The 22,748-nt window shown below is 40.7% G+C and overlaps 1 protein-coding gene across 3 annotated transcripts in view; it reads right to left on the reverse strand.

Annotated features, from left to right (window-relative positions):
• Positions 1-11,767: 11,767 nt before the first annotated feature.
• The window catches only part of tmem201 (transmembrane protein 201), a 166,506-nt gene continuing 155,525 nt past the window's right edge, over positions 11,768-22,748 (reverse strand). For all 3 annotated transcript variants that reach the window (XM_072586133.1, XM_072586131.1, XM_072586132.1), the window contains one exon: positions 11,768-17,415. In XM_072586133.1, coding sequence (XP_072442234.1) covers positions 17,318-17,415 — 98 coding nt within the window. In that variant the 3' untranslated portion in view covers positions 11,768-17,317. The remainder of the gene's footprint in view (positions 17,416-22,748) is intronic.

Consider the following 22,748-nt stretch of genomic DNA (forward strand, 5'->3'; position numbering starts at 1 on the left):
TATATTCCAGTGAAAAGGAAGGACTATAGGAAAAGGGGAAATCTAAGGAAATAAAAGAGGCTATCCAATTGAAAGGGATGGCATACAAAGTAGCTAAGAACAGTGGGAAACTAGAAGTTTGGGCAAACTTTAAAGGTCAACAGAAAGCCACAAAAAGAGTTATAAAGACAAGATAGAACATGAGAAAAAACTAGCACAGAATATAAAGACAGATAGCAAAAGTTACTTTAAATATATAAAACGAAAAAGAGTGGCTGAAGTAAACATTGGTCCTTTCAAGGATGAGAAGGGGCATTTCGTCATGGGATATGTGGAAATGGCCAAGGCATTGAACATGTATTTTGTATCGGTCTTCACAGTGGAGGACAGTAATAACATGCCAATGATTGCCAAAGAGACGAAGGTCGGTGAGGACCAGGAAACAATCATTATCACAGAAGAGCTAGTGTTGGGCAAGCCAACAGAGCTAAAGTTAAACAAGTCTCCTGGTCTCTAAAAGAGATGGCGGGAGAAATAGCAGATGCACTGGCAGTAATTTTCCAAAATTTGCCGATCTTTGGGGCAGTTCCAGTTTCTTTCTTTCAGTAAATACCTTGGATTTGATTCCCTCTCATTTTGTGCAGAATGAAGGGGTTTCTGCAAAGAGAAATATTCAATTATACACAGTTCCTCTAGAGAAGGAACATATTTAATCATGCCACTCATATTTATTGCACTTACACAAGGTCATTTTAAAAATGACACTACTAATTCTTGCTAATGGATCACAGTAAACTTCTTAGTGACACAGGATTTTACCAAGGAAAGTGCCCAGCCGAGCTACAGTGTAACACTCGTACACTCTGGCATGGTGAGGTGACTGAGGTGAGAACATGGGGCTGTGCTTTAGGAAGAACATGATTTGGAGGAGCCAGTGTTGGACTGGGCTGGACAAAGTTACAAATCACTCAACACCAGGTTATAGTTCAACAGGTTTGTTTAGAAGCACTAGCTTTCGGAGCGCTGCTTCTTCATCAGCTACCTGGTGTTGTGTGATTTTTAACTTCGGAAGAACAGTAATACAGAGGCCATCACTGAGCAACCACAGTCATTGTACCTGATCTCCTCACAAACAAAAGCGACTTCCTGTTTACACAGAATCCTTATCAACTGGAAAACAAACTCACCTCTTGATTTCCATGTAATGAAAGCAGCTAAGGGCTCTTAGTCATCTATACATGACGCAAGTCTCATACAAGTCTCTCCTGTTGCATAAAGGGGAAAAGGTTGCAACAAAGGCTATAGGAAGCTGCAATGCCGAACCGTACAGGGATTCGATGGGCGAAGTGCTGGAAAATGTAATCAAAATAGTTGCCGTTATTTTTCACTTGCACAGACATAATGGGGTCAAAGGACCTTTTTCTGCACAGTACAGGCACGTGGGACTGGGTTAGTATTACTGTCAGCATGGACTGGTTAGACTGAAGGCATTTTAACATGTGCGACAGCGTTACAGTTGTGGGATTCGAACCCCACCTCCTTGGAGACTGGAACCTAAATCCAGCGCCTTAGACCGCTCGGCTACAATAGCAACTAAGATCTATTTTTATGCTGTTTAACGCGATGACTCTGAATATTGTAGCTCTTTCAAAACAATGAACAAATACCCATCCTAAGGTGTCTATAAAGTTGAAATGCCACTGTACACATACTACTATTTTTTGAAACGTTTAAAATGAAAAGCTCGTTCATTTACAGGAATTAAGGCAGCATTTAGGGTGAATGGGGATCTTGGAAAAATACCAGTCATCTTATAAAATCTGAGTTACGAACAGTCCAGAGCACAGGAGCTTTAGAAAACTTACCACCACCAAAAGAACCAATCTACTTCATTCACACACCATGACAGCTTTACAATTTACTCAGAAACTGCCACATAATTTTGTGCTCAACAATGTTGCTGCTTTGAACTACATTCAAATACAGAGCAGTCTTGTCTTGTATTCAATCGGACCACAGCTTTGTAATATTGCAACCTCTCCCAAACCCGTATCATTATACCATTAGCGAATCAGTTTGCAATGATTGGAGTTGTCAATCATCCAACATCATCAGTCACAATCAAAATCAAAGCCTGGTTACTGGGCAGGATCAAAGCAAAGGTACAGTTCAGAGGAAATGTACTTGCTAACTATAATCCCCATAGTTTAACAGTGCCAAGTGAGCAGCATATCTTAGGTTTAGAAAATATTACATTTTGTTGCTGTGGTTTCAGGGCAGTGGAAATTTTGTACCATAACTCCAGGTTAGTAACTAAACGTGGAACACTGGCCTAAATGTCCTTGTTCTGTGCTCTTCCACAGTATGATCTGGACAGTAATGGGTATTGTGGCACAGTAACAGGGATTGGCTTGTCCATTACCTTCCACGCAACCTAACTACACTGGCTCGATTTCTATCTGGATTCTCAGGTGTACTTGTAATTCCTGAAGCTGAGATGTGCTGAAAATATGAGGGATAAGACGAAAATGCAAGACAAGTACTGGCAAGACCCTGGTTAAGAAATCTAACGAACCATGCCTTAGACCGTAAAATAATGGCATGTGTTAATCTAAACAGGAAATTATAAGGTTACAATGATAATTGGACCACCGGGAAATTATGGGAAAAGCTTTTGTGTCTTAAAATAAAATGCAGTGTAAATGTCTGTCTGATTTTTCAAATATCAGAGCTTTTACTGTTACACTACCCTCATCCAGGGCACAGTGCTCTTTGACGAGACAAATACTGTAATTAGTCTAATTGTTGTCTACATTCTATCTTGAATCTCTGACTCCACGTTAAATTGTTGCCTTGGATTACTTAAAAAGATTTTGAAAGTGCATTTGGTTCTTTTTATCCCTCCAGAGCCTATACCTGCCAAGATTATTTTTGCATTTATTCTCCCTCATGGTAAGAAATAGAGGGATGGAGTTGAATGAGAGAAAGAAGATGTGTGTGTGTGTGAGTGAGTGTGTGTGTGTGAGAGAGAGAGAGAGACAGTCAGAGAGAGAGAACATGGGAGAGAGCGAAAGGGGATGGCGGAGAGGGGGAGAAAGGTGGGTGGAAGAGAGGGCAGAAGGGAGAAGGAGAGACAATGAGCTAGAGAGATGGAATGGGAATGAGTGAGAGAGAGAGAGAGTGAGAGGCATAGAGAGAGGGAGGAAAAAGTAGGAGAGAGCTAAAGGGGGCAAGTGAGAGAAAGGGAGATGGATAAAGAGAGAGGAAAGGTGGGAGAGGGAATGAGAAAGAGAAAAGCAGAGAGAGAGAAATAAGAGGAATACAAGAGGCAGAGGCAGTGAGAGAGAGGTAAAGAGAGAGTGAAGAGACAGAGAGAGACAGTGATCCATTAGCTCGAATTGTGCTCCGTCAATTATCTGATTGGAGGGAGTCCCTGCCTGGAGGTTATTTTCTGCAGCATTCCCACAATCTAAGTCATTTCTGACAAACACAAGTAAGTTGTCAAGAAACCAAATACAGAATGCTGAGGGTGTCAGTACGGCCTCTACAGTCTGTCCCCTTTCTCAGTTCTGTGATACTAAAACATTCTGTCTTGAATTTTTAAATAAATTGTACAACCACTGCTGATTTTGAATCAGAAATACTTCAATTCTTATTTTCAAATAATTTAAATATTAATTTATTTTAAGAGTTCAGTGTAACTCCAAGAATTGATTAATATTAAAATGAAGGTGGAACAGTTTTACTGGCAACTCACCAACATGACTCAAATGGGCAAATATTTATAAAGTAAATCAAAGCACTGGGGATGCTGGAAATCTGAAACAAAAACAGAAATTGCTGGAGAAACACAGCAGATCCGGCAGCATCTGTGGAGAGAAACCAGGGTGAACATTTTGTGTTTGGGAGAGCGAGAGAGAGATGGAGAATGGCCAATGTTGTTTCTTTGAACCAAGACAGGATTTATTCACATTTGGAAATGTTAGTGACAGGCAGCATGGGTTTGTGCTGGAAGGTCATGTCTCACCAACTTGAGTTTTTTGAGGAGGTGACAAGAATGATTGATGAGGGAAGGGCAGTGGAGGTTGTCTACATGGACTTTAGTAAGGCATTTGATAAATTACTTCATGGCAGGCTTGTACAGAAGGTTGAATCTTATGGGAATTGTGGTCAGCTGTTTAGATGGATACAAAATTAGCTTGGTCATAGATGACAGAGAGTAGGAGTGGAAGGGTACTTTTTGGAATGGAGATCAGCAACTACTGGTGTTCCACAGGGATCAGTGCTGGGACTTTTGCTGTTTGTAATATAAATGATCTGGAGGAAAATGTAGCTGGTCTGATTAGTAAGTTTGCAGATGACGCCAAAGTTGTCAAAGGATACAGTGGGACATAGATAAATTGCAGATGCGGGCAGAGAAATGGAAGATAAAGTCTAATGTGGAAAAATGCGAGATGATGTACCTTGGAAGATCAAATTCAGGTACAAATTATACAATAAATGGCACCACCCTTATGATTATTGACATACCAAGGGGGCTGGGTGTGCAGGTCCACAGATCCCTGAAAGTGGTAACACAGGTGGATAAGGTGGTGAATAAAACATCCAGTCAGTTACCTTCATTGGCTGGGGCATCGAATATAAAAGTTAGCAAGTTGCATTACGGCTGTATAACACTTTAATTAGGGCCACATTTGGAGTTTTGCATGCAGTTCTGATCACGGGTATGTGGATATTTTGAAGAGGGTACAGAGAAGGTCAATTGAGATACTGCCTGATCTGGAGGGTTTTAGTTATGAGGAAAAGGTGAATAAACTCAGATTGTTTACACTGGAATGACAGAGGCTGAGGGTCAACCTGATAGAGGTCTACAGAATTATGAGAGGCTGCTTTTCCCCAGGGTGGAAAGATACAAGAGAGCAAAGGTTCAAGGAGAGAGAGGGACAAGTCTAGGGGAGAAGTGCAGGGACATCCTTTCACACTGAAGGTGGTGGTGCACTACCAGTGGAAACAGGCATGTTAGCAATGTTTAAGGTATGTCTTCATAGACACATGAACATGAGACAAATAGAAGGAGATACCACGTGCGGGCAATAAGAAGGGGGTTTAAATAAGGATTGGGAATCAGTGCAGGCTTGATAGGTCTGTTCCTGTGTTGTATTGTATTATTGTGCAATGCAAGGAAACTTCACAATTAATTTACGCTCAGTAAGATTCCATTAACAGCAATTAGATAAATGACCAGGCAACAGTCAAAAAAACCTTTGACAATTGTTACTCTGATCCCAAGCCAGCTGGTGCTCTACAAAACTAGATTCCAAAAAGTTTTCTTGATAATTAGATTCATGCACAGAATGCAGCATTGCAATTCCCTAAAATCCCAGCAATCTCTCTCTCCTCTTTTCAATAACGTCAAATTGAATTAATCAGTTAAACCCAAGCAAAAGGCAATACTCCTTTAAAAAAAAGCACAACAGCCTTGCTTGTCATTCTTTTGAAATAAATGCATTTGCTGGATAAGAAAGTCTAAATCTTTAATTTTGACAAAACTAATTTAACCAAATTCAGTTTGTTGTTGGAATTAAACTGGAATATAGTTTAAATTATATTCGTGCCAGCCTTAAAGCAGGGGTTCCCTGCCCAAGGTTTGCAGTGAAAGAGATTAATTAATAATCAAACTGAAACTGGGTCTTCCTTGAGTGACTCAGATAGAACCTCTGTTGGGAGCATATATAAGTAGCCAATTTAGTGTGACTTATCACTTGAGAGTGGGACTTTAACAATAGAGTGCTGGAGTTGAGCGGTTCAAGGAGTTAAGCAGTGGAAAGAGAGAGAGAGATGTTTGTCTACTTTTATCTAAATAAAGCTGCTGATTGGTGATTGGCACTGATGAGCATTTTTAATCTTTAAAGTGAAAGCAGTATCTTTAGCTTGTGTTTAAATCTCTGGTCTTTTGTTTCTCTTTAAAACAGCTTGTTCAATATAAAGATTGATACTTATGTAAAAATATAATTACTGTAAGGGATAAAGAGTAGGGATAGGAGAATGATTAATTAATAACTTAAATACATTTACATAGAGATGGTCGGTCTGGTAATGTATTGCTGCAGCAGCATAAGGGATTGGCTTGACTTCAAGAGTGAATGCATCTGTAGCAAGTACTTATAGCTCGAGCAACTTTGGATCTGAGTTGAGGAGCTCAAGTCTGAGGGACAGACATTGCACCAAATCAAGGAGGGCGAATATTATCGAGATACTTGGCCCCTCTGGTTAGGTAATGATCCCAGACTGGGGCAGGAAGGAACAGAGTGAGCAAACATTAAAACAAAATGCAGAAAAGAGAGTTAATTGGCAGGGGTGGGGCGTGGGGGTGATGATATATAGGAAAAATTAATTGCACAGAGGTTCATGGGGTGTGATCTTTTAGCCATTACAGAGACAAGCTTACAAGGAGATCAGGCTGGGAATGATATATTAAAGAGTACATGATAGAAAGTGATAGAGTAATTTTGTTAATCGGATATATACAAAAGCAAGAAATGATCTTGGATGGGAAGATATAGAATCCAAGTGTGTGGTGGTAAGTAATAGCAGGGGGTAAAAAAAGACACAGTGGGAGTAGTCTATAGGTACTCTAACAGTAAATGTATGGTAGGATGGGAAATTAATTAGGAGATAATGAAGGGATTAAGAAAGGCATTACATTAATCATTGGTGACTTTAATGTTTAAGTAGATTGGGAAAATCAAATTGGTAGAGGTGGCAACAATATAGAATCGGGACAGTTTCCAGGAACAACACATTATGGATCCAACTGGGTGTCAGGGTATTGTAACTCATAATGAGGCAGATTTAATAAATGATCTCTGAGTAAAAGATCCTGTAGGAAACTCTGAAATAATAACATGCAGAATTTAGCATTCTGTTGGAGAGTGAGAAACTTGGGTCAGAAACAAGTATGTTAAACTTAAATAAGGGTAATTTCAAAGAAATGAGGACAGAGTTGGGTGAGAGTGGAATTTAGCAGAAAAGACAGCTGATAAACAATAGGCAGCCATTGAAGACAATAGTTCATGACACAACACAAAGATATTTCCCAATGAGGATTTTAGGAAGGGGTTAGATTGGCCATGTTTAACCGAGGAAGTTTAGAATGGCATCAAATTGAAAGAAAAATATATAATGAAGCAATAATTAGTGGTAAACCAGAGCATTGGGATTTTTAAAAAGCTAACAAGGGAAGACCGGACTAAATCAGGGGAAAAAAATAAACTCAGGGTAAATTAGCAAGCATTGTAAAAATGGACAGTGAACTTTTTGAAAACAAAGGGAGGTGTGAAAGTGATCATGGAGCATTTAGAGAATGAAACTGAGAAAAAAATAAAGGGGAATGAGGAAATGGCAAAAGAAGTTTGCAGTAGAGTTGAGATAGAGAACAATAATTACACTCCAAAAATCAAGGGCCAATATTGGGGTGAGAGGGTAGGGTAGGAAATAAATATAATACAAGACAGACCTGTTGATGATGTAAATCTATTTTACTAGTGGAATGAGAAGGTGCACAATCTGATACATGGAATCTTGATCTTAGCTGTCAGGAAGTGTAGCCAAGAGTGTGGTGCTGGAAAAGCACTGCAGCATCCGAGGAGCAGGAGAATCGATGTTTCAGGCTAAAGCTCTTCATCACGATTTCTGTTGAAGGGCTTTGCCTGAAATGTTGATTCTCCTGCTCCTCGGATGCTCCCTGACCAGCTGTGCTTTTCCAGCACCACACTCTTGACTCTAATCTCCAGCATCTGCAGTTCTCACTTTCACTTGGGAAGAGTGGCCAATGCAGGATGGTACTCCAGTGCAGTGCTACACAGTGGGAGATACTGTTTATTGCTTGGGAAGGTAATAGCTCATTATAAATTGCTTACATACTCATTAAAATGGAACACATTTTCTTGAAACTAAATTAAATTCTTCCAATCGTTAAAAATACATAACTTTGAAATAAAAAAATGTTGTTGCAGGTATAGCTAGGGGGGGGATGGAGTTACTCCATTTTTTAAAAGTGATGGCATAGTAAAGGAGGTTACCTCAGAGTACAACAGGACCCTGACCAGATGGGCCAATGGGCCGAGGAGTGGCAGATGGAGTTTAATTTAGATAAATGCGAGGTGCTGCATTTGGAAAGGCAAATCTGGGCAGGACTTATACACTTCATGGTAAAGGACTGTTGCTGAACAAACATACCTTGGAGTGCAGGTTCATAGCTCCTTGAAAGTGGAGCCTCAGCTAGATAGGATAGTGAAGGCGGCGTTTGGTATGCTTTCCTTTATTGATTAGAGCATTGAATACAGGAGTTGGGAGGTCATGTTGCAGCTGTACAGGACATTGGTTAGGTCACTTTTGAAATATAACGTGCAATTCTGGTCTCCCTCCTATAGGAAGGAGGTTGAGAAACTTGAAAGGGTTCAGAAAAGATATAGAGAGAGGCTGAGTAAGCTGAGGCTGTTTTCCCTGGAGCATTGGAAACTGAGGGGTGATCTTATAGAGGTTTATAAAATCACAAGGAGCATGGATAGAATGAATAGCCAAGGGCCTAAGGGGCAACATTTTCACACAGAGGGTGGTGCATGTATGGAATGAGCTGCCAGAGGAAGTGGCAGCTCATTAGACAATTATTGTTTTATAGAGTCATAGAGATGTACAGCACGGATACAGACCCTTCATCCAACTTGGCCATACCGACCAGATAGCCTAAATTAATCTAGTCCCATTTGCCAGCACTTGGCCCATATCCCTCTAAACTCTTCCTATTCATGTACCCATCCAGAGGCCTTTTAAATGTTTTAATTGCACTAGTCTCCACCACTTCCTCTGGCAGCTTGTTCCGTCCACGAACCACCCTCTGTGTGAAAAGGATGCCTCTTAGGTCCCATTTAAACTTTTCTCCTCTCACCCTATACCTACACCCTCTAGTTCTGTGCTCGTTTAATACTTCAAAAACCTCAAAAGTATATACACCATGTATCTTCATGTACTTCTTCAATTATGTTTACTTCATCCCAATACCTCCATCCCTCAAAACCAGGTTGCTCAAACCACACATAACATCTCATGCAGTTCAGAGGGAAACTTTAACAGCATCCCCGGGTTGTATATGATTGTTTTGTATCTTCAAGTAGGTTGGGAAAATCAAATTGGTAGAGGTGGCAATAACATAGAATTCGTAAGGTGTAACCGGGACAGTTTTCAGGAACAACACATTGTGGATCTAACTGGGTGTCAGGGTATTTTGGATTTGGTAACTTGTAATGAGGCAGATTTACGAAATGATCTCTGAGTAAAAGACCTCAAGGAAGCAGTGATAATAACACGGTAGAATTCAAAGATCAACCCATAGAGTGTAGAAGAGGCCCTTCTGCACATTGAACCTGTATTGCCAAAACTGCTCCAGCTCTACTCAAGTCCTACTTTCCAGCAGTTGGCCCGCAGTCTTGAATTTTATGAGATATCAAATGGTCATCAAGTACTTTTTACAGGTTGTGAGACTATCTATCTCAGCTACACTCATCGACAGTGAATTCCAGATCCCCACCTCAGGGTTAAAAAAAATACTTTCTCAAAACCCCTTACCTTTCACCTTCAAAGTGTATCCCCCTTGTTACTGACCCTTCAACTAACAGCTGCATTCTATTCACCCTCTCTATGCCCCTCAATTTTATACACCTCTATCATGTTCCCCTCCCTCAGCCTTATTTGCTCTAAAGAAACCAATCCAAGCTTATCCAGCCTCTATTCATAATTAACCAAGCCCTCCCAGGAAACATTCCAGCAAATCCACTCTGCACCCCACCCAGTGTAATCACATCCTTCCTATCAAAGCCAGGATTTAAAAAACCGCTGATTATGAATTAAGATTCCAATTTACAGTTACCCTTCGAAATAATTTAGACTTTTTTTTATCCATCTTGTAAAGTCCAGAATTGGCATGTTTTAAAATGTCTCCTTAACACAAGATAAAATTGAAATATTGTGGTTATTGCTCCTGCTCATGAACATCTAGTGTGATCTGATAGCCATGGGAGATAAACTCAAATAGAACCCTGTTGAAATCCAGAGAATATTTTGACACATTGACACAGTAACTCTGTCAGAAAAGGGTCTATGTTTGAGACAAAGAAACTGGTGCAATGTGGAGTAGCTATTGCTGTGAAGAGCACAGACATACTGTTTTTCTGTTAACACCCAAGCAAAATGTTTGCCATAGCTTGTTGACTGTTCAATAAAATAGGGGACAGAAGTAACAAGATCTTTTTGGACAAGAATTTGCCAAGGTGGGTCTTGCCAATGAAGGTCGAATTTGAGAGATGCAGGCTGATAGAAATGACTTTTGAAAGATACTTCACTCTAGCATATAAATGCTAGAGATCGTGGTCAAACTTTAGGCTTGTTTTTGCAATGCTCCATGTTTTCCAGAAGCTCAGTGAAAGGGGTACATGTCATGTCTTGATTGTATGTTAACGCAAAAGTATATTCTTTAGTTTGTATTTGTTGCCTGTTGATTACTGTTTGATCTGAAACAGAAAATGCTGGAAAAACTCAACAGGTCTGGTAGCTACTTCAGAAAGGTCACTGGAGCGAAACATTAAATGTTTTCTCTCTCCACAGACGCTGCCAGATCTGCCGAGTTTCTCTAGTTTTCTATTTTTGTTTCAGATCTCCAGCATCTGTGGTTCTTATTATTTGGTTGATCGATGTTGAGTTTATGATACAAAACAAACTAAAATCAAAGTGTGAAATCTTCCCCTTTGGTAATTTCCAGTAATTGTTGGGAAATTCGTTCCTTTTAAAAGGGATCTTTACTGGATTGTAACAACTTCATAAAATGAGCGCAGTTGGGGTGGTATTTGGTTAGACTGGTCTCCATTTTATCTCACGTGAATTCGGCCTGGGCGGAGACAAAATGTATTTTCATTTCTGACATCAATTGTCTTCAACTGGAGTTTGATTGTGAGCTCTTTGTACAAACCTGGCTCAAACTTCAGCAGTGTCAGTCAGAGAGGCTGTAAAAATGATTCCGATGAGCTGAATTCAGATATGAGGTGAAGGTACAGCAGAGAAGGGGAAGAATTGGACAGTTCAAAATTGTGAGATACTTCATACAATCCCTACTGTGTGGAAGCAGGTCATTTGGCCCATCAAGTTCATTCCAACATGCTGAAGAGCATTCCACCTAGTCCCACCCACCAACCCTGCATTTCCCATAGCTAACTCACCTAGCCTGTACATCCCTTGACACTGTGGACAATTTAGCATGGCCAATCCGCCTAGCCTGTACATCTTTTGGACTGTGGGAGAAAACCAGAGCAAAGCCACATAGAACCACAGAGTGTGCAAAGTCACCAGAGGGTGGAATCAAACTTGGATCCCTGGCACTGTGAGGCAGCAGTGCTAACCACCGAGCCACCATGCCAACTTGCCCAAACATTAAAAATCACAACACCAGGTTATAGTCCAACAGGTTTATTTGGAAGCACACTAGCTTTCAGAGCGATGCTCGTTCATCAGGTGATTATGAAGGAGCGTCACTCTGAAAGCTAGTGTACTTCCAAATAAACCTGTTGGACTATAACCTGGTGTTGTGTGATTTTTAACTTTGTCCACCCCAGTCCAACACCAGCATCTCCAAATCATGCCCAAACATTGATATTCTTTGATTTGATGGTCAGAAAATATGCGTCTTTTTGCTAAAATATACATTTAACTATAATCAGGAAAAAACCCAAGAAATATAAACTTTTCGCCAATCAACTTTTATTTCTTTTTTTTTAAAAACAAAAAAACAAAATGGCATATAACAGCATTAACCTGCATTTCTGGTAGTGATCTCACCTTCCTTTTTTATGACCAGTCCCACTTTGCCTTGACATAACGCCAGGCAGGAGGAGTTCAAAAAATAAGTTGAAAAAATTCATTCTGAGATTTCAACTGGCTTACAAACGATAAAAGCCACAAACAGCATTAATACCATGAGGGGGAGAAAGATCAACTAGGAAGTAACCCGACACATCAGCATATATGCAAAAAATATGTACATCATTCAGGTGTTGGGGCTTCAGACTGAGGGAGATCCTGTGAAAGATTACCACTAAAAAAAAAGTTTCACTGTACAGATCCTGTAAACAACACAGATAATATCATAGACTCATAAGCAGAGAGAGGACTGTTGTGTTTTTGAATTGTTGCATAAAGAAGCTGTTAAGCCAGTTCAAGATTTGCTTTCGGCTTCACCTTGTGGGGAAAGCAAAAAGCAGCTCAGCCTCCCCCTCTTCCTCTGCATTCATTTGATAGAATTATTCAGTATTTTCTTTCAGTAGCTGTGAGGACTGTTTGAATCAAACAACCCTGTCCACAAACACTACAGAAATGGCAAGAGCAGCTTTGTTAGCAAAAAGGCACTGAAATCAGAAAATAAAACAACCCTCATGTAATTAGGCTCAGGAGGAATTAAAGCTGCAATATCAAAGCATCAGAATCTAAAGGAAGAATCTGAAATAGGTTAAGCTGATGAATGATTTTGTTAGCTATTACGTGATGTCAGAACACATGAACACCGCCCCTTAAAAGGCCCCGAGGAAAGGAAGCACTTGATGCTGTGACAGCTCAGCCAAAGTAAAACTGGGAATAACATCAGCTGGGTAGCATGTACAGCAATGTCTGCAGTCTCCCTGTATCGGTGTTAGCCTACAGCAAGAATCCAGAAAGCTCTCTGTTCTTCGAGCTTTACGTTACTGGATCCAACTCAACCTGCTATTGGTCACTCTCAACTGCTTGATCCTGAACTCATTGCTTATGCATCCATTTGCTATCTTGATGGCACGCGACTATGAAATAACATCTATGCAGTTGGCTCAGTGGGGGTGTGTGGCTAGCTCAGTTGGGGTTGGGGGAGCGGTGGATATCTCAGTGGTATGGTGGGGAATGGACATCTCAGTGGGATGGATAGCTGGCTTACGATGCAGAGTAACGTCTCCAGCGTGGGTTCAATTCCCACACCAGCTGAGGTTACCTCAGGTTTATCTCATCACCAGTCATCACTCTCTCTCAAATGAGAGCGCTGCCCTTGACTATGGTCATTATCAGTATTTGCTTTGCATCAACTCTTTTTATTTTTCACTTGGTGGTGCAGCAGGCAGAGAATGCCCATACATAAATGTGTCTGGATTTGACCTGAAACAGGAGAGAGAGAGCTGTCACCAGAGCCTATAGCTCAAGGGGCACCTCTGCCCACTGAGCAAGACTGATGCGGAGAACACCCCCACTCACCCCCATTTTACCGCCTGATTCTGGCATAGCGGTAGGATTTCCCAGTTGAAAATTAACCTGTTTGTTCACGTTACGAAAGCACCATCTGGATCAGTAATGGAACCCATGGCTCCTGGCTTGGAGGTAGGAACATTACCCATAAGTACACAAGATGCCCTTATCTATGCTACTTAACTCTGTGACCTGCCTGTATTGCTCGCAAGACAAAGCTTTTCATTGTGCCTCAGTACACGTGACAATAAATTCAATTCAACATCAGCAATTCAAATTTGGTGGAATATCTTGGGATTTGGGCTCTGAGTTGGGAGAAGCGGGACAGGATTCCTTGAAAGAAGCAATCTTAGGGCACAATTCCCACTGTTGGAGGAGTAATAGGAAACGACAGGCTACAAGAAAGGTTAGCAGCAATAAATTAGCAACAGGATACATGCAGCTAGAGTGGATGATGCCAGGAAACCACAGAATAAAAGAAAGAAGTTCACATTTCTAAGTGGCACGTGCAAGAAACCATGCCTAAACAACAAACAATCAGAGACTGGCAGCACATAGCTCAAAGGATGGCACATGCTAAGCAAGAGCCCACTAGAATGGCACAGTGTAGAAAACATCAAAGAAGTTACTGTGAGCAAATAGCTTGAAATAATCTGAGTTCTGTACACTGGGGAAAAACCCAAGAGAGACATACACTGGAGCAGGACAGACTGTTCTGTTCCTTGGTGTCACTTTTATATCAGGAACACAGCAGTAGAATTTTTTTAAAATACATTTGAAAGTTCATAAATAATAGATTCCAATTCTTTTCAGTCCCAAAGGTAAGGCTTTCTGTACTAATTAAAGTACAAATCTAGTCTGCACATGACTTTGGTCCATTTATGAAAGTATAAAGTATGGTTTTAAGCATTTGGATTTATGGGAACTCTTGAGATTCAGTGCTGACTCACACAAATCCATGACTGTTTCATTTGTCCATAAAAGTTAAATGTTTTTTTGAGGAATATTTTCAATCACTTTCCCCAAAATATCGCTCATTAAAACATACTAACAATGCACTAACCCACTTACACCATGCTAATGATGTAGAGGTTTAGACAATATAAAATCTCACAGATTTGTTGGTCAGAAGATTTCTATGGTTATTCTGAAGGATTAACATTGACTTTTAATCGGCAGATTTTGATATTTCTGTTAGCGTTTTGTCGAATGGTACGAATTCATTAGCTGGACACTGTTCTGTGATTAGGAAACTGAATGCAAATTCAGGGAGGCAATTGAGGCAATGCTTATCAGAGACTCAGGTAACATTTTGGGGAACCCAGGTTCACAATCCCACCACGGCAGATGGTAGAATTTGAAGTCAATTTAAAAAAAAAGTGAAAATAATTGTCAATTCTCATTTTAACAAAAAAAAAGCCATCTGGCTCACTAATGTCCTTTAGGGAAGGAAACTGATGACCGCACCTGGTCTAAACCTGAACAATCCTCTGGGCAATTAGAGATGGGCAATACATTTTGGCCCAGCCAGTGATGCCCATATCCCAAGAGTGACTAAAAAAGAAATGTATGCAGTAGCCAGAATATCAGAAGTCAAGACTTGGGCTCTTGTATAGTGAATGAATTGTGTTTTGTTGGCAAATTGGTAAAGTGAGCCATTCTCATACCACGGGTAACTTGCCACCATTGCCACGTAAGTGCAACTGTTTTTAATTCTCCTTAATCCAAAGCTTCCAATCCTCTTGCTAGTGTTTGTTTGTGATTAAAGCTAAACTCCTAAATCCAGAAACACACAGCGCCATATGGTCTTCCATTTCTTTGTAGTGGTTAGAACATGTTCAATGGAGTAGAATAGGGAGCTGTTAATTTGTCCTAGTGTTTATTTTCTACACATTGGCATTCTATACAGACGTGTTCATGTTTTCTGATCAAAATTACAGAGTGTTATCTCCTATCCATAGGGGTCAGGACAAGCACTGATTTCCTATAATGGAGTTCAGTGCTATCCTCAGAAGATCGAATGCGTCCCACCCTAATATGGTTATCATACCTTGATTCCTTACGTCTACTTTAAAAAGTGGAGCCACATTCATTGCTATCAATTGTGAATTTAACTTGAGGGTCTGTACGCTGTTATTTAACACAGCTCTACCACAGCTAACCAGCCGACATTTAGGTATACCTTCCCTAAGGCACTATCCCTACCTACAGCAGACAACAAAGGCATCGTCTGTGATCTGGGAGCCAAAAACAGTGTTTTTGATGATAGCTATTCCCCTCCCCCACTCCACACATCCCCCTTCAAAAATAGCTTTATATTTGCCTTCGTTTCAAAGGTTCCACTTTGTTGAGCCAACTGGTTGAAAGGAAGAAGGAAAAAGAGACCCTTGGAGAATTGACTCTGCCCATTTGTTCAACTGCAAATGTCCATTTGCCCTGGTCAGTATCACTTGGCAGTAAGTTGAGCTGTAGCAGGTCAGCTTGAACCGTATAAGAATGCATGGACTGGAAACATACAATGTAGCATTAACCCTTTTCAGTGCAAGATTTCCTTTTCTCTCCAAATAGTTCCTGGAGGCTACTGCACTTGTATCTTCCAACAGTCCATTTTCGTAAGAGTTAGCACATAGACCCATGTAAAAGTCAATTTCACATAAAGGTTGACCCCCATGATTTTTGCCTTAGTGATTTTTTTCAGATTATCTCATGTAAACAATTTCCCTAGTTTTTTATTAAAGTGATCAAAGCCCATGAATTTTGAAGGCAGAGAATAATCCAGGAGTTGAAATGCATTAGCTCCTAAAGTTAGAAAATAAGGAAAGGCAAGAAATTAATATGAATTCTTTAGTGTGTTGGTTTTTACTTTATTCCTTTGTGATGGTTAATTTTAGATTTTGTTCAGGTCCAAATTAAGCACATCAACTCTTTGAAAACATTACGCATGTAACACCCATGATTTCTCGCATTAAAAACTGGTCTAAAAAGTGTGACTTTTACATTAGTGCTTGAGATAATAAACAAGAAAAGGTGGATTGATCAATCATCTCCAACTTTAAAGTGAAGAGGAAGAAAGAAACCATCACACTCAGAAGTCAAATTTATGTTACTTTCACCACATCTGTATCCTATTACTAAAGGTTTCTCATTTGTAGAAAGACAGGATACACAAAGTGTTTCCAGTTTCTTTTAGCCGGTGTCACTCCAATTTAACCAATTGTGTGTAAACTTTAGTGATGCAGCAGGCCCAATTTGTTTTATTTCTCTGGAGCTGCGTCAACATTTTTAGAAAACATACTTTCCAATTGTGGATCGTTACCCAGCAGCCAATGGGATGTTATGCTAATCACATACATTCAGATTGACAAGTAGCTGGGAGACCCAATCATGGAGGCAGTACAGAGGTGAACATACGTTACTGAGTGCGGCAAATTGCACCACCATTGCCATCATACATCATTTCTTTACCCGAACAGTGAACACGGAACAAGGTTTCGATGCTAAATTTACCTGGTTTTGCAAGGTTCCAGAACAAAGCAGCAAAAAGAAAACTTTGGAAAAAGACGAATAAATGAAACCAGGCCAAAAAGCCTTTAAAAAATATATATGAAAATGGAAAGAATTTTAACAATAGCCAGTTAAATAGCATTCCCTTGGCATTCACTCAATGCAGTAGTAAGCTACATGAATGTGCTTTCGTTTTCAGTCGACATGTTTTACAGAAATAAATACAATGCAATGGAGCCCAGATCAAACTCATTCCAAATGCAAATACAAGTTTGCAGGATAGATGAGGGGGCAGATTCCAATCACCATTCCTGTTGGGAGGACAAGGCAGGCTGCATCCTTCCCATTATACTCCTCTAACTTGCCTGTACCCTATACGCTGTCATTGAAGGCAGAGGGATGATTTACTGACAATGCAAAGGCAGTGTTCACCTGCGGCATGAGGCTAAGAGAGAAAGGAGCAGTTGACTGGACCGTAAATCTTTGACAGCTTCTTCTGAAGGTGTCCTGAATTACTGCTTTCTGATCAGTGCAGACCCTGGTAGAGGTAGACTGAGGCAAAGATCACATTTGCTGTCAGACTTAATCCCAGAAGACTTGTCCACAGGATGTTTCCACAAAGTCCTTGGTTAGAGATTTTGCAAAAGAAAGAAAAACAAAATATAAATAGATTGAATAAGTAACGGAAGTTATTCACAATTACAGCTAATTACATTTGATAGATCAAGAAAACAAGCACTTTTAGAAAACTAGATGATTTATCATTACAAGTAAGAAAACAAAACTACCATTTTGTGTCAATTGTACCAGTGGTGTTTATTATTAATGACTTGGATATTCCAAGTTTTGATGTGCTGCCTCTGGATTGCTGGACCCCACATACCTAGTGAGCTGCTGTTAATACAGAGCGAAACCCTATTAAACTGACAAGGCAAGCAGGACTTTTCCATTCTTGTTAACAATCATGCCAGGTTAGTGTGTTCATTTTCAAGATCCTTTCTCCACTTGGCATCAAAATGTATGCTTTCAGCTAAAAATGAATTCATTATATTTTACAAGTCCCACACTATTTAGGACATTCAAATTAACAATTTTATTTTGGATGTTTTGAACCGTGGGAAGTCATACACAGCACTACTCTTCAGCAAACCAGGCCTTTGATAATTTTGCTCATAAATTGAGGGACATTTTGTGATGATGCTTTTTTAATACTGACTGTTCTAACCTCTTTCGATCGGAATCAAATTCTAGGATCTAAAAATACTCGTGCGTTTGCAAATCTCATTGAAATTGTACATACAAATAACAGGTCACTGCCATTATCCCAGAACTGAAGGTTACACACAAAAAAACCCTTCAGTGGCAGAGAAACCGCAAAAAGGAACCACCTCAGTGAAAACACAAACTATAACAACAAGTTCAGCTCCACCATCCAATTTCTGTTGTTTAAACACTGTCAACAGGTTAACCTCAACTTGCCCTAGACATAACGGGTTTCAGTTGAAAGTGCCCATGTTATCCTGCAGGGCAGAAGCAGTGTACAAACTTGCATATCCATCAAGCTGTCAAATTAAACACCTGGCTGTCTCGTTGCTTTGTGACACACAGGACGATTACACAGTTACAAAGCTTCTAATATGCCATGTTGTTTGCAAAAGATCAATGGTTGAATTGGCTAGAATTTTCAGTTAACTCTTTCTTTTCTCTCGTTGAGCTCAGTCTTCAACCAATTTAATTTCCAAAGAACACTATTTGCTGAAACAGTTCATGTGATTAGCATGGGCAAGCACACTTGTGGTGGCATAGTCTTTCCTTGAAGGAAACCAAACTAAAGAGAAATGAATGCAATAATAGAGCTACATGGGTACAAACTCACTGGTAGAGAAAGTGACGGCTGTAGATGTTGAAGAGTCAGAGTCGAAAAGCACTCAGGTCAGGCAGCATCAGAGGAGCAGGAGAGTTGATGTTTTGGGTGTAAGCTCTTCATCATTGACTCTCCTGCTCCTCAGATGCTGCCTGACTTCTTGTGCTTTTCCAGCGCCATACTTTTCGATTTAAACTCACGGGGAATGTCCTACTTAGGAATACTGGAATATCTCACAAAACTGTGCTATCAATAGAAGTAATTCTGGGTGAGTTAATGTGAGTAAAGCATTGTCAAAAACATCACAATTTATGGATTGTTAATGCAGAAAAGAAGTAAACTTCCAGTCCTAACTGTTTTAATCACCATACAGCACGTTCTGACAGTCACTCAAACCTATTCTTGACATAACTATAAGAATGCAGGAAACCTTCAAAGGTAAACTCATTTTCGACTGTTTACTGAGAGCTTTATGAAGCATCCACACCCACTTCAAACAGAGGTAATTCTTCATCAAGAAAAAGAATGACATTATTGAATGACAAGAGAATGACATGGTCCAGGACATTCAGCTTCAGACTTTCGGGTGACCATCCTCCAAGGCGGTCTTCGGGACAGGCAGCAGCGAAAAGTGGCCGAGCAGAGGCTGATAGCTAAGTTCAGTACCCATAGGGAGGGCCTCAACCGGGACCTTGGGTTCATGTCACATTACAGGTGACCATCATTGCATTATACACACACCATCCTACAACTTACGCACACACAGGCACTCCTATACACACACACTGACACACATACACACAGACACCCACACACACCCTTACAGACACACACACTCCCACACGCACCCCTCACAGACTTAAGACACTCTACACTCATTACACACACATATACTTTCTCACACTCACAACCCCCAACCCAGACAGACAGACACACACAGACAAAGACCCACATGCACACACATATTTTGTGGGGTGAATTTGTACTTGTAGGGTTACATTGTACTTTGCGGTTACATTGTACTTTGCTCAAAAACTGCATGAATTTATATAAAACTCAGTTATCTCACTTTTTAGATTAGAATCAATCTAAACATCATGTCATAGACAGAGAACACAGGGGGCCAACACCTTCAACATATTGTCTAGCTATCACCATCGTTAACAGCTAACCCGAGAATGCAATTTTTTAAAAAAAGGTTTTGTGATTTACACATGAAAGAAGTGAAACTATCATGATATTCTAACAGATGAAAGGCTTAACAGACAATCAATTTTTCAATAGATAATTTCAGTTACATCACACTGTAAATTTTTGCTATTAATTCTGTGTGTTAGGATTGAGCCTTCCACTATCACCTGATGAAGGAGCGACGCTCCGAAAGCTAGTGTGCTTCCAATTAAACCTGTTGGACTATAACCTGGTGTTGTGTGATTTTTGACATTATTCATCACTGACTTCAGGAAGCAGAGTGAGGGCAGAACCCCATCTGCATCAATGGTGCAGAGGTGGAGATGGTCAAGAGCATCATGTTCCTGGGAGGGATGATCATCAACAGTCTGTCCTGGTCCACGAACGTTGATGCAATGGTCAAGAAAGCAGAAAGTCATCTCTACTGCCTCAGGAGACTGAGGAAATTCGGCATATCCATAAGGACGCGTACCCATTTTCATAAATGCACATAAAAAGCATTCTATCTGGAGTTATCACAGTGTGTTAATGGTAACTGTTCTTCCCAAGATCACAAGAAACCTCAGAGTTGTGAACACAGCCCAGTCCATCATTCCTCCCATTGACCCACCAGGTCGTACCCTCTCATCTTCCTCCTGGGCAGCCTACAGCTCGGAGGACTCAACATTGAGTTTTCCAATTTCAAATGACCTCCCTTCCCAACGCTTCCCCCCACTCCCTTCCACTCCTCCCTGCCACCAAACAAATTCATTCCTCCCATTGACCAACGAGGTCGTACCCTCTGCCTGTTTTCACTGCTCCCCACTTCACCATCCTGCCCCCCGCCTCCCCCTAGACCTACCCTGCCAGTCCTGAAGAAGTGTTATGCTCGAATGCTGTCTTCTCCACGCCCTGATGCTGCCTGGCTTGCTGTGTTCTTCTAGCCTCCTCCCAGTCCATCACGTAAACCAGCCTTCCAACTCCATCTATACTTTCCACTGCCTTGGGATAGCGACCAACATTATCAAAGTTAAGAATCACACAACACCAGGTTATAGTCCAACTGGTTTATTTGGTGTACCGAAAGCTTGTATTTCCAAATAAATCTGTTGGACTATAACCTGGTTTCTAACTTTGCGTGATTTCTAACTTTGTCCACCCTAGTCCAACACCAGTTCCTCCACATCATGAACAAAGATACCTCCCACCCCAGTTCCATGCTCTTCCACCCTCTTCCAACAGGCAGAAAATATAGAAGTTTGAATACACGTAAGTATAGATTCAAGAACAGCTTCTTCCCTGCTGTTATCAAACTTTTGAACAGACCTTTCAAGTGTTAATTCTGATCTCTCTCGCTCTGTACCTTCTCTGTGGCTAGAGTGGTGTTGGAAAAGCACAGCAAGTCAGGCAGCATCTGAGGAGCAGGAAATCGACGGTTCAGGCAACAGCCTTTCAGCGGGAATTCCTGAAGGGCTTTTGCCTGAAACATCGATTTTCCTGCTCCTCGGATGTTGCCTGACCTGCTGTATTTTCCAGCACCACTCTAATCTTCAGCATCTGCAGTCCTCACTTTTGCCTATTTTCTCTGTGGCTGTAACACTCTATTCTACTTCCCTGATGTACTCTGTATGGCATCATCTGCCTGTTGGGCACACAAAACACCACCTATCACTATCTTGGTAAACGTGACAACAACCAACCAATCATTCATTCAAACTGGTTTTGAAGTGAGAGAAGGTGAGCCAATACTGTACTTCAATTCATTCAGACAGTAATTATTGCAGCCAGGTTTGACATTCGAGAAGAGAATCATCCTTATTTTGAACATATCAACATTGGTTTTGCAGACAGGGTGCATTCCTGTCGCTGGAGTGAGATTGCCCTTTTCCTTCTGCATCTTTCCTGCAGTCAAAGACTTTGAATAAAGCAAACATACCTGACCTTGTTAAATTCTACACAATCTTGCCTCACCCTCTCTCCTTCAGTCATATACCCTCCTCTGCACCCTTAGGCCCCTGGTCTTTTTTACATGCTCCTTCCATTTGTACCTGTCACTACTGGCAGCTGATCCTTCAGCCACACATGTACATTGTCTGGGACTTTCTCCATAAATTCTGCAATCATCTTAAAAACTCTCTGGAAGTCCAGCTTCTGAGCAAAGCTTTTGAGCAGCATTTTCAAACTACACAATATGGTTGAACATCTGATCCTCTATCATCACTTTTATCTGTTTTCTGCCCCAGTAAAATAAGGGTGGCACATTCCCCACATTAAAGATGTTACATAAATACTAAACTGCTGTTGAAATATTTTCAATGCCAACCGAAGGGTCAATAATGTCTCAGAACTTTAAGTTTTATTAACCAGACCCAAACCAGTCACCACCTTCTGATCTCATGCTTAAAACTAGAAGACCATAACATACAGGAACAGAAGTAGGCCACTCAGTCCATCAAGTCTGCTCTTCCATTCAATACAATGACTGATCTGAGAATGCTCAACTCCACTTTCCTGACTTTTCCATATAACTCTCAATGTCCTTGCTGAATAAACAGAACGACCTGGTCCTCGACAGCTCTCTCTGGTAAAGGATTCCACACATTCACTATTCTCAGAAGAAATTCCTCCTCATCCCTGTATTGAATGGGTGACCCCTTTAATTTGAAATTCCATCCTCTGGTCCTAGACTCTCCCACAAGGGGACAGACAAACTTTCTGTGGTCACCCTAGACCCATTCCATTGACAAATTTGAGTTCTATTTATTGTTTTTGAGGGAAAGCTTGACCGATATTGTTCCAGAAAAGTGAAGCTGAAAACGTACACCTTAATTCATTCACTGCTAGCTGAGGGGAAAAAAAAATCCATACATTAGCTTTAATCAGCAAAAGACCCTTTGCATGGCCAGCTTTCTTGCAACAAGAA

This window comes from Chiloscyllium punctatum, chromosome 16, assembly GCF_047496795.1.
Source record: "Chiloscyllium punctatum isolate Juve2018m chromosome 16, sChiPun1.3, whole genome shotgun sequence".
Lineage (NCBI taxonomy): Eukaryota > Metazoa > Chordata > Chondrichthyes > Orectolobiformes > Hemiscylliidae > Chiloscyllium > Chiloscyllium punctatum.